The following is a 17047-nucleotide window of genomic DNA, read 5'->3' on the forward strand; positions in this document are numbered from 1 at the left end:
TGCACAAAAGAACATTTAAAAAGTTGGATGGCCTCCTGTTTAAAAGAATGTGTGCAATAAAAGAGCAAATTGTTGGATTTCTTTCATTGGGTTTTGTAAACTACAACAACCTGATTTACAATGTTACAAATCTGTGTTTCTTTCTTTTCTAAAGTATGCTAAAGTTCACGGCAACTATTGGACCTGTTGTAGTTCTTTAGTGTGCATTTGGCTCAAGGCCTTGACACACCAAACCAACATCGAAGAACTAATAACAATGTCTATACAGTACAAAATGCAAAAACTAGGCTGACATATGCTCAATGAGGGCCCAATGTAGGGTCAGATGAAGTCATCACTGCCTAGGCTCAGGCTAATAAAGTGAAAACATAACATACATAACAGACTTCTTTTACCAACTGAAATCCACCATTATGTCTATCAGAAGAACACAATTTAGCCTTTCTGCACTAAACTGATTGTCTGGACTATTCCCTCTATCTCTGTGCAAAACTTGCACTACTTTTTATTTGGGAATAGTTTTGTACTTTTCTCCCATTTATTTATTAGCGGTCAATTCACCACAGCTCTAAAGCCCTGGATCAAATAGTTGCATTGTCTTGCTTTTGTGTCAGGACAATTTTTATTTTAGTTTACTTGAAAAATCTCCATCAAACCTCTTATCTTGCTTAACCAACAAAAACTGCTGTCAGAAATCCCCTACCTATAGCAAGACAGAAATCAGATGGAGAGTAAGCAAAGGCAGGTGTGAAGTATGAAATACTCATGAGAACAAGTGCTTACGTCTGCATCCAGTCAGAAGCAGAGATTAACCAAAACGAGAGCTGCTTAATGAAAGTACATTTGACATGAGCATGAAAATACACCCAAAGCTTTGCCCATTCTTGGCCTCTTTGAAGTGGGAGCTTTGAACTGAATACAGGGTAAGTGCACTGATGCTGAATCAGAGATCTTTACAGACATGATGTTAACCCTCCTGTCCCACTGCGCATAACAACCAGAAAATAAACTAATGGCTCTGATCCGAGATTGTAATACAAAATTATTCATCTGGTTAAAAAAAAAAAAAAAAAATTAAATTAAAAATAAAGTACAATGTGCTTCTTTCTTTTTAATTTGTTGAGGATGTTCATTGTGAAGGACTGTTGCCCCATAACAAAGGGTGTGTATAGAGTTTGCATGTTTGCCCTCCATTGGCATGCAATTTCTTCTTGATGCTCTGCTAGGGTAGTGTGATTTTGTTTTTCTAGCTAACTGTGCAGGACAGCATTTCTCAAAAGCATTGCACTCCCCATTAATGAGATATTTAATTGTGGAAGATGGATTCAATCTCAAGAGTGAGATGTTTCGCCCCACCATTTTGAAAATATAAACGGACCTAAAGGTGAACCTTGGGGAACATCAGTGTAAAAACCTCTTTATCTTTAAAGTGTTAGACAAATGTTCTGCCATTCTGTCTGCTAGTGTTAAAGAGATTAATACAAATGCAAAGCCTCAAACTTATTAAGGGGCACTAAAAAACTTGCACCTGTGCAAACCACCCTTTGACATTAAAATAGTACTGTCAGGACTTACTAAAGAAAAGGCATGGACTTGACCTGATTGAATATTTATTTGTAGAGTTTCCGTTTCAGACACAAAGTTTATGGGAGGAGAATTTTTAATTAATCACACAATGCAGTTTACTAGCATTTGTGGTCATCAAATTACTGGTATTTGCTCCATTACCTCCCCAAAAAACCCTCTTAAAATATTTTACACCTGTGTCGCTAGTAGACCACCTGCACCTGATTATTCTTATTTGCTATATGCCTTATTTCTTATTTGCAACTATGCTAATCTGCACTGTGCTTGGTATATTGCATTAGTCAATATGTCAATTAAATGTTGCGTCTGTGTTCTTTAATTTGCGCATTGTCAATAAATCACCTGCAGAAATTTCCACACCCATGGGCGCTGTATTGGAATTACGCTCTCACACTAATTTGCCCTGTTTAGTAAATTAGGCCCTTACTGTCGTTCACAGGTTAATAAATCGTAACAGATGCTTTATCTGACAGTTTACAGAAACACCTTCCGTAAGCGTGGTGGTGACTGTGTAATGTGCACTTATGGTGCTTTATAAACTGTAGTCAACAGAATCAATGCTTGCAATTTTAAAACTTCCTTAAAGCATGCTTAGTTAGAGCTCTAAAACACATTTATAATTTTATGTAACTATAAACTATTCCATTCACACATAGATTTAGAAATCCTCTCTGTCTTTTTAAAATGATAGCAGTGCTGTGAAGGTTACCTGCTGAGGATAAAGGAAGGAACTAAGACTTCAACTTGAATCAGAGCAAACACCTCATGTAATGGAGATCCGCAGAGAGAGGTCAGGACCCATCCTGAAATCCTTCTTTCTTCTCACCAAAGGGAGCCAGGATGCTTCCGATAGACCACTGGACAGATGCATGTGATTCGGGATGACGAAGTTAACACGTCTCTGGTGAAGGATATTACATCCTCCTGACAGGAAATGTAGTGGATTTTTTTCTTTTCAAGCTGTGTAGTGTGATTCCTGGATGATTCACCTCATAGTTAATCCAATCAGAGAGGTTTTGGAGTTCACCTCTACAGCAGCTTAATTACTGAAACACTGAAACATTCATTAGAATCAATGTTTTACCAGTGATCAGTGTAGTCAGGCCATTTGAATTTAGCCAGGATGCCGAGGTCACACCTCTACTTTTTTCAAAAGACATCCTGGGATTTTGAAATTTTTAAATAAGTCATGACCTCGGTTTAAAGTCTCATCTGAAGGACGGTGCTTGTTGACAGTATAGTGTCCCCACCACTACACTGGGGTGCTAGGACCCACACAGACCACAGGGTGACAGCTTGTGGAATGTGCTACTCTATGATGTAATAGTGCGGCTAAACACACCTCCACAGAAGATCAACACCTGCTTCTGCATCACTGCCTGTTTAGCCCCGCCTACTGATTTGCACCTGTTGTGTAATAATGAAAGGCAAATTCAGATCTACACAGAAACCAAAAAAATAAAGATGTTCCACAAGACGCTGTACAGTGCCAAGTTGTGGAAAAACACTCTATGCATTGCCTTCCTTCTCATCCCAATGTTAGGAAAGAGTGAAAGAACTGTATTTTTAATGAAGATCCAGACCGTGTCAGTAAGAACTTGGTCCTTTGTTTACTTCATTTTACCACGGACTTGTTTACAAACAATGCACAATTCAGTGCAGGATTTTCCAAAAGATTCAAACTAAAAGATAATGCTGCGACTATTTTGAATCTGACAGTTTAGCACACAAGTGTGAGTAACTGTTTTGATTACGTTCTCATTATTGCTTTGTCTGTTATTACAGATAGAGTATTTTAATAGCGTTCTAATCACGACTAGAAAACTGGAAATAACAGTATTCCCACAACATTTTTACAACCTAAATTTGTTACGTAGGATGTGATTTCTTTATTCAGACGGGGTTACAAGTCCGATTACAAAGGGATTATTAGGGTCCATAGAAAAACAGCTGCTGTCACTATGAAGAATAAAAAAAGATTGTAAGATCTGACACATGACACAGGCTTATCTTAATTTTATATAATGTGTGTGTGTGCGCGCATGTGTATATATAGCTCTTAAAGTTTGCTGATCTAATATAAAATATTACTCATCAGTCTATGGAAGGGTTTCATAATCATTGGGCTCATAGCAACAGATCCTCACTCAACATTTTGGTGACACTGAAAGCGAGTCCCATCCCACTATAGTCTGAAGCCGGCAGAAGACTGAACACACCAGATGCAGACGCGACAGACCGAGACAGCGAGTCCAGTTAGGAGCGTGTCCCACAGTAACAGAGTCATGGCAACTCCACAGTCTCACAGCTTGAGGATATTTACGGCCCTCCTTAGTTACGGCTCTGTTTTGAACTTATGTACATGTTTCATGGCCATACCGGAGTATCCCGTTGCCAAAGCACAATCCCCAACCCGCCACTCTGGAGTAGAGGAGGGAGACCACGGCGCACTGCCCGCTGTTACATTCCTGCACCTCAAGTTCCCCAGCCCTGAGAAAGAAAATTCCCATGAAAACAAGAAAGCTCGTAGCATGCCACAGCACGATAAAGCTCTGTTTGCAGCTGATATCCAGTGGGCCGCACGTGCAAAACTTACAGGAGCCTGCAAAGCAAACATTGTTGAAAAGCTTTAACATATGTCAAACATGTTCTGAGGTTGTTTTGTGGTAAATTTGTTTAACTAGCATGATATTTGAACAATTCTAAGCATTAGAGCGGCACTCAGTAATTTGGTGCTCAATTAAAAAGTTGCAGACAGTAAGAATAAACAGTGTTTTGTGGAGAGTCACATGAGACTTCACTCAAAATAGTTAAGATAATATAGGAATGGTCACTTCCTTCGTGTACTCCGCCATGTTGAAATGACGCGATCCATTCATTCATTTACACAATCACAGAGATTTGGGAGCCTGAAAACAAATATTTGAGACGGGGTTTCAAGGTGCACATTTTCCTTGTGAATGTTTATCCTTGTAAACAAAAAAATGCAAATTTGAGAAATTGGTGATGTCATAGCGTTTCTTTACAAAGTGACATCGCCAACTACTGGCCCGGCATGAATAATACAGCATTTTAGTTGTTTTCTTGAATCAGTGAGAAATGGGATCATTTGTCTTCAATATTGTATACAAAACCTTTTAAAAACATAAGAGGAAACCGTTTCCATTTTTATACATTGTTATTGTGTAAACATACCATAAAACTTTAGTATCAATGTAATTTACATAAAAAAGGATTATGGTGATCCACCATTGTGGTTGTGGTATTGGTACATAAGTACTAAAAGAAAGTCAATGCTAATGCTAGCTAAATAACTACTGAATATGCCAATAAACTTTAATACATCAAGGATTAGTGCGTCCAAAAATTAAAAATCTGTCATTGTTTACTTAATAATTTCAAACTCTTTTTGAAAAATGCCTGTTTTTTTGCACATATGACAGTCAATTGTGTCATACTTTAATTGTATGGACAATAGATAGATAGGTTTTCTTCAGAAATGTAAACATCAAGGCTGCTTCTGTTATTGAGTACATTTTGTCTCAAATACAAAACCTTCAGGAAATAGCAGCAAGGAGGGAAAAAAAATAAACACTGCCATTCTACCACTTTGCTTTCTCTTCACCTGACACAGACTGATTTCATGAGCTTGTTTTGGATTTCCACTAAACACAACTTCACACTGTCCTCTTTGTAATTTGGTCTCAGCAAATATTAAATTGTGGGCCGTGTCATATCCTCTGCCCTGCAGGCCCGTCTAGCATGACATCATGTGGAGGGAAAGAATTGGGTAACAAAACAGCCTGTGTATATCAGTTTTGTTTTTGCTGTTAAATGCAATGCCAGACCAAACATGAAGTGTGGATGCAAAGTTTCACACATCACTTGTTGCATTCCAACAGTATCAACATCAATATTCAGATAAACAGCAGTCAAACCATGTGCAGAAACCAGACTTTCCCCCCATGTGCACGCTCTGGAATTTGTGGTATGATTAATTGAAAGGCTGGTTGACAGCATCTCTTGTGTTTTCAAACATTATGGAAAACCATCTGGAATTGAAATATGTTCACCCCTCTGGGTCGCGTGGCATGGCTTGACTCCGGTGGGCTACACCCCATTCTGGTCGTATTTAAAGAAGGGCTCTCTGCTCTCCACTCCACTACAATCCTGCAGTCTGACAGCGATCACACACACCAGAGAACCAAAACAAACCCGTGGAGTGTGCGCTTCTGTAAAGAACTCTTGGAGGAAATGGCTGGAACAGTTTTCACCAGATCATGCATCGTTCTCTGCTTCCTTTTACACACGGTGAGTGAACACAGCAATTATATTGTATATATTTAAAATAAATGAAGCTCTCTTCTGGAGAAAATAACATAAATTAGCTGATTTGATTATGTAAATGAATGATGAATTATTTTGAAACGACAGTGTGATACTGTTTGCAGAGTGAGTTGGTTAGTCATAAGTATAAGTTTAGGTAATTGTTCAAATTAGCTTTATTTACATGCATTCTAATAAAGTTTTGCCATAATGTTTAATGTGAATATTAAGGTGTTTGCATGTGATTTTGTGATGCTGAGAACAATGATGTCAAACCCATCTGCTTTGACTTCTAAGACTCTCATCTACCATTTGAATTTATATATTCTAAATATTTATACTATATAAACCTAATATTTATATATAATGTAAAAGTAACATTATTTCACTGTAACGTTCTACGACTACGTTTTTCAAAATCACATTGACATGCAGCCTAATTCACGGATACTAATTGTTTGTGAAATTTACTTACAATTTCTGCGAGAATTTCTGATTCTACACCAACTGTTTTCAGTGAAGCAGACAAACTTTTCTGAATCTTTCATATTTTTCTACACCTATCATTATTTTAAAGATGCTTTATGTGTTCCAAAACATCACTTTTCAGGTTACAAATCTACAACTGAAAAGCATATCCCCCTTGTGGCCATAAAGAGTATTGCACACAGACTGTCCGATCATAGCATTTAATTTATCCCAGACATTTCAGAATAATCTTTGGAGTTGATTAAATTATCATCACCACAGATTTATGAGAACGCTTCTGTTGCATGTTCTATGCAGGCGCTGTGTCAGGACTGCACTCGGCCCTGTGACTGCCCGCCCGAGAGCCCCTTGTGTCCTGTGGGCACCAGTCTAGTGCTGGACGGCTGCAGCTGCTGTAAAGTGTGTGCCCGACAGGCAGGAGAGCCCTGCTCTTTCCTGGAGCCATGTGACCACCATAAGGACCTGTATTGTGACTATGGAGTGCTGAGTGACACTGAGACAGGCATCTGCATGGGTGAGTGTAATGTTGCATTTTGGAAAGTACAGTAATTGAGTGTTATGTAACAAGGAAATGACTGAAATGTTTTGCATGTATTGCACTACATTTTTTGTCCACAAGTAGGAGCCTTTTAGTATCAGTAAGTTTGTCTAATGGGTGTTGCATGTGATGCAGCTCAAGAGGGTCAGACGTGTGACCTGGGCGGTGTGATATACCGCAGTGGGGAGACGTTTCAGCCCAGCTGCAAACATCACTGTGTCTGCATGAATGGAGAGATCGGCTGCGTGCCGACCTGTGCCAGCAACATACGGCTGCCCTCTCCTGACTGTCCCTACCCACGACGCGTCCAGATCCCCGGCAAGTGCTGTGAGGAGTGGGTGTGCGACCAGATCCCACAGGAAGACACCTTCCAGTCAGCAATGGCTGGTAGGTCAATCGGCAAGTCAACTTTTCTTTCATTTTACTCCATTAAGTTGAAACAGCTGGCCTTTTCCAAATCTCCCAATCTCTTAAAAGTGCTCTCTTTGTGGGAGAAGGGGACCACCTATAAATAAAATATATATGTCCCTTGACCACAAAACCAGTCATAAGGGTAATTTAAAAAAATAAAATAATTGAGATTCATGCATCATCTAAAAAGCTGAATAAGTAAGCTTGCCATCGATGTAAATGTTCTTAGCATAATATCTATTTAAAAAATCTGGAATCTGAGAGTGCCTAAAAATAAAAATATTGAGAAAATTGCATTTAAAGTTGTCCAAATGAAGTTATTAGCAATGCATATTACTAATCAAGTTAAAATTTGATATATTTATGGTAAGAAATTCCCATATTACCTTCATGGAACATGATCTTTACTTAATATCCTAATAATTTTTGGCATAAAAAAAAAGATAATTTTGACCCATATGATGTATTGTTGGCAATTGCTACAAATATACCCGTGCTTTTGTGGTCTGGGGTCACATGAAATATGGTCCCGTGCATTGTGAATTTCCAAATTTGACTAAACTCATTCTAATAGCCGCACTACATGACAGTGATATTCTTTCCAAGTTGTTGTGATCATCAGAGCAAGAATTTAACATGCACTTCCTCTTCTTCAGCATATAGAGAACTATCCGGTCAGGATGTCCAGCCTGAGAGCGCGAGGGACAACTGCATCGTTCAGACCACTGACTGGAGCGAATGCTCTGCAACCTGTGGCATGGGGGTGTCCTCTCGTGTAACCAATGACAATGAGCGATGCCAGCTGGAGCGGCAGTCTCGCATGTGCATGATCCGCCCTTGCAATGCAGGGCTGGAAAAGGACATCAAGGTAAGAGAGCACTAAGTTAAACCAAACATACACTGGCCTTGTTCTGCTCTGGCTCGCGGACAGACTGTGTGACGTAAATTTCATCTTGAGCACTGATAGTTTGAGCACTCAAAAACAAAAGGTCCTCTGTGTAGTGTGCGTACATCTGATGCGTCAGTCCACATTCACAGTCAATAGAGTATGCTTGTAAAAAGGTTAGCACACTTAAGCGTTTTAGATGGAACATGGAAAATTAAGTATACCCTGGCCTTAAGGCCAGAAACTAGAGAGCCCTGAAGATGGCATGAGAAAAAAAATAGAAATTGTGGCCAAAGATTAAGAATTTATTTCCATGATGTATTTCCCCCCACCCTTGTTTTACAGTAGGTAAATCATGGCCACATTGCACTACTTTGTTTACACTTTCTTTTTAATTGAGTTGAATTGTATACCATTGGAACGAATTAGTAAATAATAGGAATGAATTAGTACAACATGACAATGGTTTACCTAAAACAAGAGAACTAATTATTACATCTTCTTCTTGAATGTGATTGCTTACTAAAATTGCAGTCATTATGCATGGTGCATTATAGCGCCCATTAGAGTAAAATCTGTTGTGCTACCAGTTCAGCTCTTGGTTCCTGATTTAAATTTCCATCATCTGCAGAGTCAACTGATATCCTAGCACACACACTGTATGCAGCTGCGCAGACAACAGCATATATTCAAGTGTTGTCAGTTTTGCAGAATTTGCTTCCCCCATTTAAAGAGATAGGAGCTACACTTGCATGCAGGCATTTCAAAGATGGCCGCCGGGTAACATGACTTGCCCTAAAAATGACTTTGATAAAAACGCATGTATAAGGGGAACATGCTTACTTTACATTGAGGCCGTAATGGTATCGTTTTCAAAAACTTGCGCTTTGAAGCCAGTTTTCATAAGTTAGCATTTTTTGACCACCGAAACAGCATTGTCACATAAATCACCATCCAAAACACTTTGCTTCTGGCCTTTTTTTCAGTAAACCCATCACAAAGTATCTCAAATATTAAAAGCCCACCTCCTCCTCTTCATTACAGAGAGGGAAGAAGTGCGTGCGGACCCCTAAGAGCCAGCGCGGGATGCGTTTCGAACTGTCCGGATGCCACAGCGTCAGGCTTTATAAGCCGAAGTTCTGCGGGGTGTGTACGGACGGCCGCTGCTGCACGCCTCACACAACCGTCACGGCCGAGGTGGAGTTCCGCTGTCCCGAGGGAGACTCCTTCAGGAAGAAGATGATGTTCATTAAGACCTGCTCCTGTCATCATGATTGCCCCCGTGAGAACGACATCTTCCTCGCCTCAAACTCACGGAGAATGATCGGGGACTATGATAATGACATGTGAGGAGCTGTCCCGTGTAACACACTCACACTGACGATCAAGCACATGTGCACATGAGGCAGCTTCCTGTTTTACTGGACCCTGATATTCTCACGACTCGTGAGCAGAAAAAACGAGAATGTTTGACCTGACGTGGGCATCGATAATGGCCCTGCAAACTTTTCTTCTCTTTTTTTGTCTTTTGTGATGCTCTGAAGTCATCTGGCTGTTTCTGACTGGTCCTGCTACAGTAGACCTAAAGCACTGAGAACTTTGTGTTAGAAAGATAGTTCACTCAGAAATGACATTTCTGTCATCATTTACTCATGTTGTTTCAAACCTGTTCCTTAACGGTTTCAGAATACAAAAAGAGTTTTTGATGCAGCTTTTTTCCAGGAAAATTCAGTCACCATATCTGTAAAGCTCACCACAGAACCAAAACCGAAATATAGCCCATAAAAGTGTTTCACTATTTTCCAAATTCTGAAGTCGTGATGTAATTTGGCACAAGGAACAGTCTAAGATTTAAATCAATAACAATTTGGTCACTATACACTATATGTCATTGTTTAGAAAAAGCTGCATGGATTTTCTTAAAAAAATTCTCCTTTCGTTCTGGAACAAAATGTCATGGGTTTGGAAAAGTGTGGGGTTAAACAATTACTTTTTTTTTTTTTGATTTTGTAAATGTATTGTTTTAGTTATTTTTGGGTAAACTATTCCTTTAAGACATTGTGGATATGAAGTTATTAATTAAATCATTCATATAATGAGTTAATTTCGAGAACGTTTTCCTCAATACAGGAATAGACTGAAATGACAATAATGTAATCATACACTTGATATGTATTTTTTTTTTTTCATTTAATTTGTCAATTGGTTTATCTTTATTATTATTATTTTTTTTTTTACCTTATAACAAGGAATTATATTTAAAAACCGACCTTAATAACTTTTAATATTTGTATCTAATTGAACCCAATCTGTCAAGTATGAAAATCACTAATGAGTCCCAAAGTATTTTGGGAAGAAAACACTCCAACAAATGAGGCTGGATAATGAGATACTGCCTATGTTGTTTACTGTTTATTTAATAGGAAATGACTCCTTGTAAAGGAACTGAACAATGACGAATACACCTTGTGTAAATACTGTAAGAAGACCGTGTACAGATCGTACTAATTTATGTAACTGTCGTTTAACTCTTAAATGTAGTGTTGTATGTGTACTGTATTACTCTGTGTTCATTGTAATCACCTGGCAATGATAGCAGCAAGTTCTTTTCTGATGCACTTTTATTTTCCAATAAAGAAATTATATTTTTATATATATATTCTGTGGATTATTGATTTTTAAAGTCACTTTTTTAATACACAAGTATTGATAAGAGTTACAGGTCTACAGAGTGCTGCTTTAAGCTTATGTCTTCAGACAGGGGCTAACATAACACAACATTCATTTACACTCATCCATCTTTTTTAATTTCTTGGTTACAGTGAGACACAACAGAAGTGAATGAGGCCAGTTTGGCCAAAATATCACTCATTGTTTTAAAAGTATAGCCACACAAAACACAAAAATATCTTTTTGGTAATTAATATAATGCTACAAGCTCATCTAACAAAAAGCTCATCTTGTTCTGAATGCAGAATATTCCTTATTGTTTACCCTAAAATTTTAATACTGTCATCTTTTAATCACCGTCTTGTTAATATAAACCGATAAAACTTGAGCTGTATGGATGTGCATTGCAGTGTGTATATACAAGTAAAAGATTCAAGTCTCTTCAGAATTGGATTAAACCAGGGGCGTCGCTAGGCCCTTTTTAGGGGGGCTTCAGCCCCCCTAAACTTATGCCCAGCCCCCCTAAAAATTATTTGATTAATTAATTAGTGATCGCTTCAGTCCCCTTTAAAAACTCATTTGAAACGGTGGCAAGCTGCATCAAGTTCCGGCTCCTCCCCTGATCTGAGTCTGCATGGATTCAGCGCGTTTTTCAATCCACAGGGGCGCCGAGCAGAGCGAACATCAGAGAGTACAAGGTGTGTGTGTGTGTGTGTGCGTGCGTGTGTGCGTGTGGTGTGTGTGTTCTCGCATCCAATACCAGTACGTCTTCGCTGCGTTCACTTTCAGCCTTTTTATCACAGTGTGACAGATTTTTTTTTTTCTTCCAACAAAAATGAAGCGATTAACACCCATGAAAACATACTTTAGAAAACGATCATGATTTATTTTAATTTACTTTTTGAAATTGAAAACATATTATTGTGTATTTCGGCATTACATTATGCAGCCATGCAAAATAAATTATTAATGACACACATCATTGTCTGAAAGTACTAAATGGCACAGAGAGAGAAACATCATGTGGAGTTATTTTGTTTTCTATTATTAAACATAATTTTGTATTAAGTAATAATTAATCATTAGTGTATCATGATACATATATTAGAGTAAGAGTAAAGGGATCTGTGATTTTTTTTTTTTTTTAAGTAATTGATTTATAGAAGTGGCAAATTGATAATGATGTTATTTTTAATAAATATAAATAAATATAGAACAGATTAAACATATTGCCAATAGACAATTACATTAATACATGTTTTGTCTATATTCTTAATGAATATTAGCTGGTTAGTTAAATGATTTGAAATTAAATAAATGTTCAGGGGCTGACTTGATGTATAACCAACCGTATTGTTGATTATAAAGGCTAAAAAGCTAAAAATTAATAATAATAATAATAATAATAAAAATAAAATATAATAATTTATATTTCATTGTAGATGGATATACAACATTTTTTTTGTCGTGCGGGAGTAGGTCTGCAAATGAGCAACAGTCAGGTGAGAATAGAACAGACAGCCTCACACACACACACACAATACCACTGTGTTCCCAAGATTCATTGCAGTCATTGAACCCTTATGTTGTTTTAATTTTCTGCCAATTTCCACGTACATTTCATAAGAAAAAGCAGTGGTATCATCAAAGGATAAACATGAATGTCCTAATACTGAATCAGGAAGTCTTTATTGTAAAAAAAAAATAAAAAAAATAAAAAAAAAAATCTACATTCCCAATTCAAAATTTTCCAGTGACTGGTCACATCTAAAAAACTGTATTAGTTTTTTTTTTTACAGTGTTATATATGGCTCAGTCAGTACTCCTACTCCCATATATGAAATACAGGGAATACAATGGAATAGTGGATTGCAATAAGGTTAGTAGTATACAACCCTACCCTAATAGTAAAATAATATTTTTTAATCATACCCTTATTGGGGGCTGAGCCCCCCTAAAATCAAAATCTTAGAATCGCCCCTGGATTAAACCTATCTGAAGCCTTATTTATGAAGAATTTTTGGCACTTCCAAGATGCAGATGTGTTTGTGAACAGTGAATGGGTGCCATCAGACTGGGAGTTCAAACAGCTGATAAAAATCCAGTTATACACAAGACTCCAATCCATTGTTAACGTGTTTATAAAGTGAAAATACAGTACGTGTGTTCATTAGAAACAAATCCATTATGTTTAACCTTCCAGCCAAAAATAACAATAATAATTATTATTATTTAGAACTGTTTTGGATTGTGCTTGACAATGGTTGATCTTTGCATATTTCTCTCCTGATTCAGACAAGATGAATTTTTTTATCACTGGAGAAAGCAATATTTTAGATAGAAGACTTATATTTTAGCTGAAACTAACAGTAATATAATATTATATAAAATAATATGAAATAATAATATAGATTTGTTTACAAACAAAAAGCAGTTTGTGAATTACTTAAAATACTTTTGGATTACTGTGATGTTTTGACTTTATTTTCTGATGGCACCCATTCACTGTACAGGATCCACTGACGAACAAACCGACACCATAATGCAAACACGGATGTGTTCATGAATGAATAAAGGTTTCATTTTCATTAAAAAATATGGTTTATTTTTTCTCTTTCAATATATGCGGTCAAGTAGACCCTTCTGAAGTAGGCTCACAGGCATTAACCCTGCTAGGTGTTGAACCTAGGACCAGTTTGCAGATGTTTCACCACCACATCACCCACAACAGAAAGGAAATCGTGATTTGAACACCAGCTAGGGCGCATCATCAGAGAAGAGCTGTGACGCTCGCCTACGAGATCTCAGCGTCCACACAAAAACCTATTATTGTACTGGAAAACCACGGGGATAAAGGACAGTGCCTTTTCTTCGCCTCAGGTAAACACTTACCTTTTCTGGGATCGCCGTTTAAGCCGCCCGGTCAGAATAGTGAAGGTTAACGTCCCTGACTAGTAGCGTTATCTCGCGTGCGGCAGCGGAGCCGTTATTGCTGAGGTGTAACGTGCCATGCTGATTGACAGTTAATGTTGCTATAGTTACAGCAGTGACCGTTAAAAACGTTTCGCGCCGTCAGCTGGATCAGCGCGTGCATTAGACCGTTCAAATAAAACACATTAAAGACATTCCAAGCTGGATTTATTGGAGAATCGGATAGAGATGACCATTCTGCTCGCGTTAGCACGATTATTATCGCATTGCTCTGGCGTGAGATCTGTCGTTTTGATGCGGTGCCGTTGTCATTTTATGGTATTATTTCGCAATGTCCGACCATTTCAGTCATGTAATGCAGATTTGAAGCATATGGGTCCGTTTCTATCCGTGTCAGCTCAGCAGATGTGAGTTATGTAATGAATATGCATTATTATGGTGTTATTTATCGTACTGCAGAGAAATTGGCAATCTCTCGCTCATCTCCCCCTCACTTAAATGTCATGTAGATGTCAACGTGTTCTAGAGGAAAAGAAGAGCAGTTTAACGCAGATTAGCAATATTTACATTGATTTAGGGTTTTACAGCTGTTTTTAGACGTTTGTGCATGAGTCCAGTCTCATGTGTTTATGGTAAAATCATTGATTGAAGCATTCAAGAGGCTACAGTGTTCTTACATGCCTTTGAGGACTCCCTGATTGTAGGAAAAATATGTCTCCTTAATGGTGTAAACTGTGATAGCATTGTACAGATTTGCTGGAAGCTTCACTTTGGCTCACCCACCCCTGAAATCAAACCCTGAAAATGCAATGATTTATGAAACACATGCACCGCACAACTTTTCAAACTCCACTGGAAGCATGTTACATCACAGAGTAGGGGAAACAGGGAAAAGGGGAGAAGAAGGGTGAATTAATGTATAATTAATGACCAGAGAGTTTTTGCTTTGCATGTGTTAAACAGCTTGGTTCCAGTAAAAACAACTCGATGAGAAACAGCACATACAATATGCTGGGTTCGTTCAGAGGGATGGATGTGTCATGAACATGTTATGTAATGTATCACAGTGCAGGTGGATTAGGGTCTGGGTATACGTTAGCCAGTAGGTTTATGTTAAAAGTTGTAGGGGAAATGCAGTTATAAATGCTCAGGTGGGCATTGTTTTATGAAGAGTAGAGTAGCTGAGTTTGTACGGGTGGTTTTTATTGAGATCTTAAAGTGTTAAACTGTGCTTTGTGTTTTTTGATGTGTTGTTGAGGGTGTTGTCTTAATGCTTCTTTGCTGATGTGCTCAGTATGGGATTTCAGCATTTTTATGAATCCAATAATAGCTGTGTCGTCTGCATATCAGAAGATTTTATTGAGCTGTGAGGGGATGTGAAGTGGTTCGTCTAGAGAGAAAACAGCAAAGATGAATGTTAAGTTCTTAAAGCTGAATCCTGATTGTCATATTCACAATTGTTCTGGGTTTGAGACTGCAATATACAGTTGTTGTTTTATGTCTTTGTGTTAGACCAAGAGGGTTTTATTTAACAAAATGAATCATTATATAAATTAAAAATCATGTAAATTGTAACGGTGAGCCAGAGACGTGCGGATCCATATGCAGAACTTTTATTATAAGGATGGTCAGACAGGCAATAATCAGTAATGGCATCAGGTATGTCAGCGATATCCAGAATCAATAACAGAAACAAGCAGATGTCTGGGGAAGCAGCAGAGAATCAGAGTCGGTATAAACAATCCAAAGGTCAGGTATAGAAGGAACAAACGGAACAAAAGGAAAAACGCTCGGAAATGTCAGACAGGCTAAACAAGACTTCGCAATGAGTGCCTGTGTGAGAGCAGCTTTTTTGTGTATGGAAATGAGGTGCAGGTGTGAGTGCAATCAGTCCCAGGTATGAGGTCTTGTGGGAAATGCAGTTCATGATGGGTCTTGAGTGAGTCCTGAGTGGAGTGCCCTCTGGGAAGAGCTATGGAGGAGGAAGGGCTGACAATGATGGAGGAGCAGGTGGCGGAGGAGCCCGAGGTGGAGAGCTGATGAGCCAGGGTGACGATGAGGATCCGGAAGGCCAAGACGGAGCAGATGGCGTCGGCTACTCACGTGGAGGTGGGGATCTGAAAGACCACGGTGGAGCCGGGGTGACAGAGAACTGAGGAGGAGACGAAGGGATGAAGGAGCCTGACTGAGCCAGAAAGACAAAGGGACGAGGCACAGCCGGAATAGTGGAGTCCCAAGGCACAGGATGGTCGATGCCGAACCAAGGCAGAGCCGGAGGGACGAGGGAGCCTGGGGGAGCTAGTGGACTGCCACGGCAGAGAGGAGGGAGCTAGTAGCCAGGGTTGAGCCGACGGGTCCATGGCCCAAGGTGAAGTCCAGGGCTTAGAGGCTGGAGGTGGAGTCAAGGGATGCTCCAGCCCCAGTGACGCTGGAGGATGGCAGTCCCGCAGAACTTGCACCATGCTGATGCTGGGCTGAGGGCGATCAGATGAGCTACCAGTGGTGGGGGATGCTGGAGTGGGTGGGTGGGGGTGGAAGCCCATGTTAAAAAGCCCATGTTGCAGGTCAACCATCACTGTCGATTAATGGGTACACAAATCACTCAATATACATACATGTATATCAATTTTAAAATGTCTCAAAAATGGTATTAAAGAACAGTTTTTTAAGTTTTTGGTATTAACTGGTATTAACTTGGTATTTTGGTATTTTTGTTTTTTTTTATGCAATTCAGTGATGACGTCATATTGGGGAGAAGTGGAGGAGGAAATGTAGCTTCAGTCTAGTATTAGAACTAAGGCGACTGACTGGGATGAGGAAGAGGTGGCAAGAGCCAACATTTATGATGGCCTGCTGCTGTACAATTTCGAACCTGCCAGATGTGAGAGGGCAAATTAAGAAATGGCAAGAACTGTTGGCCATCAAAGCCAGTTAAATGCATCGTCCGAGGAGAATGAGTGGAGAGTTGGTGAAGTGTCCTGGTGAGTTGCTATCGTTTAGCAATGCAGTAATGAGCACTGGAGCTAGTCTACGAGCAGCAGTGCACAATAACGGCATATATTTAATTTTTTTTACTGTCATTGAATAGCACAGAGTGAAAAATCAAAGTTTTCTTTATATCTAGTGGCAGTGATCCTGACGTTAGTTCAGAAAAGTAACCTTTGTCGTAGTACTGGTAAACTTTGTCATCTAGAAAAATAGAAGGCATC

The 17047-nt window shown here is 38.9% G+C and overlaps 1 protein-coding gene across 2 annotated transcripts; it reads left to right on the top strand.

The window, feature by feature from the left end:
• Positions 1-5637: 5637 nt before the first annotated feature.
• Positions 5638-10888, top strand: LOC127978986 (CCN family member 2-like). 2 transcript variants are annotated; one of them, XM_052584043.1, is made up of 5 exons: positions 5638-5898; positions 6700-6916; positions 7076-7339; positions 8008-8219; positions 9282-10888. In XM_052584043.1, the coding sequence occupies exons 1-5, from the start codon at positions 5653-5655 to the stop codon at positions 9585-9587; spliced, it is 1245 nt and encodes a 414-aa protein (XP_052440003.1). In that variant the 5' UTR covers positions 5638-5652; the 3' UTR covers positions 9588-10888. The 2 variants fall into 2 exon arrangements, with proteins under 2 accessions (XP_052440003.1, XP_052440004.1); XM_052584044.1 differs by having other exon boundaries at positions 7076-7327.
• The last annotated feature ends 6159 nt before the right edge of the window (positions 10889-17047 follow it).

Source organism: Carassius gibelio, chromosome B19 (genome assembly GCF_023724105.1).
Source record: "Carassius gibelio isolate Cgi1373 ecotype wild population from Czech Republic chromosome B19, carGib1.2-hapl.c, whole genome shotgun sequence".
In the NCBI taxonomy this organism is placed as follows: Eukaryota; Metazoa; Chordata; class Actinopteri; order Cypriniformes; family Cyprinidae; genus Carassius; species Carassius gibelio.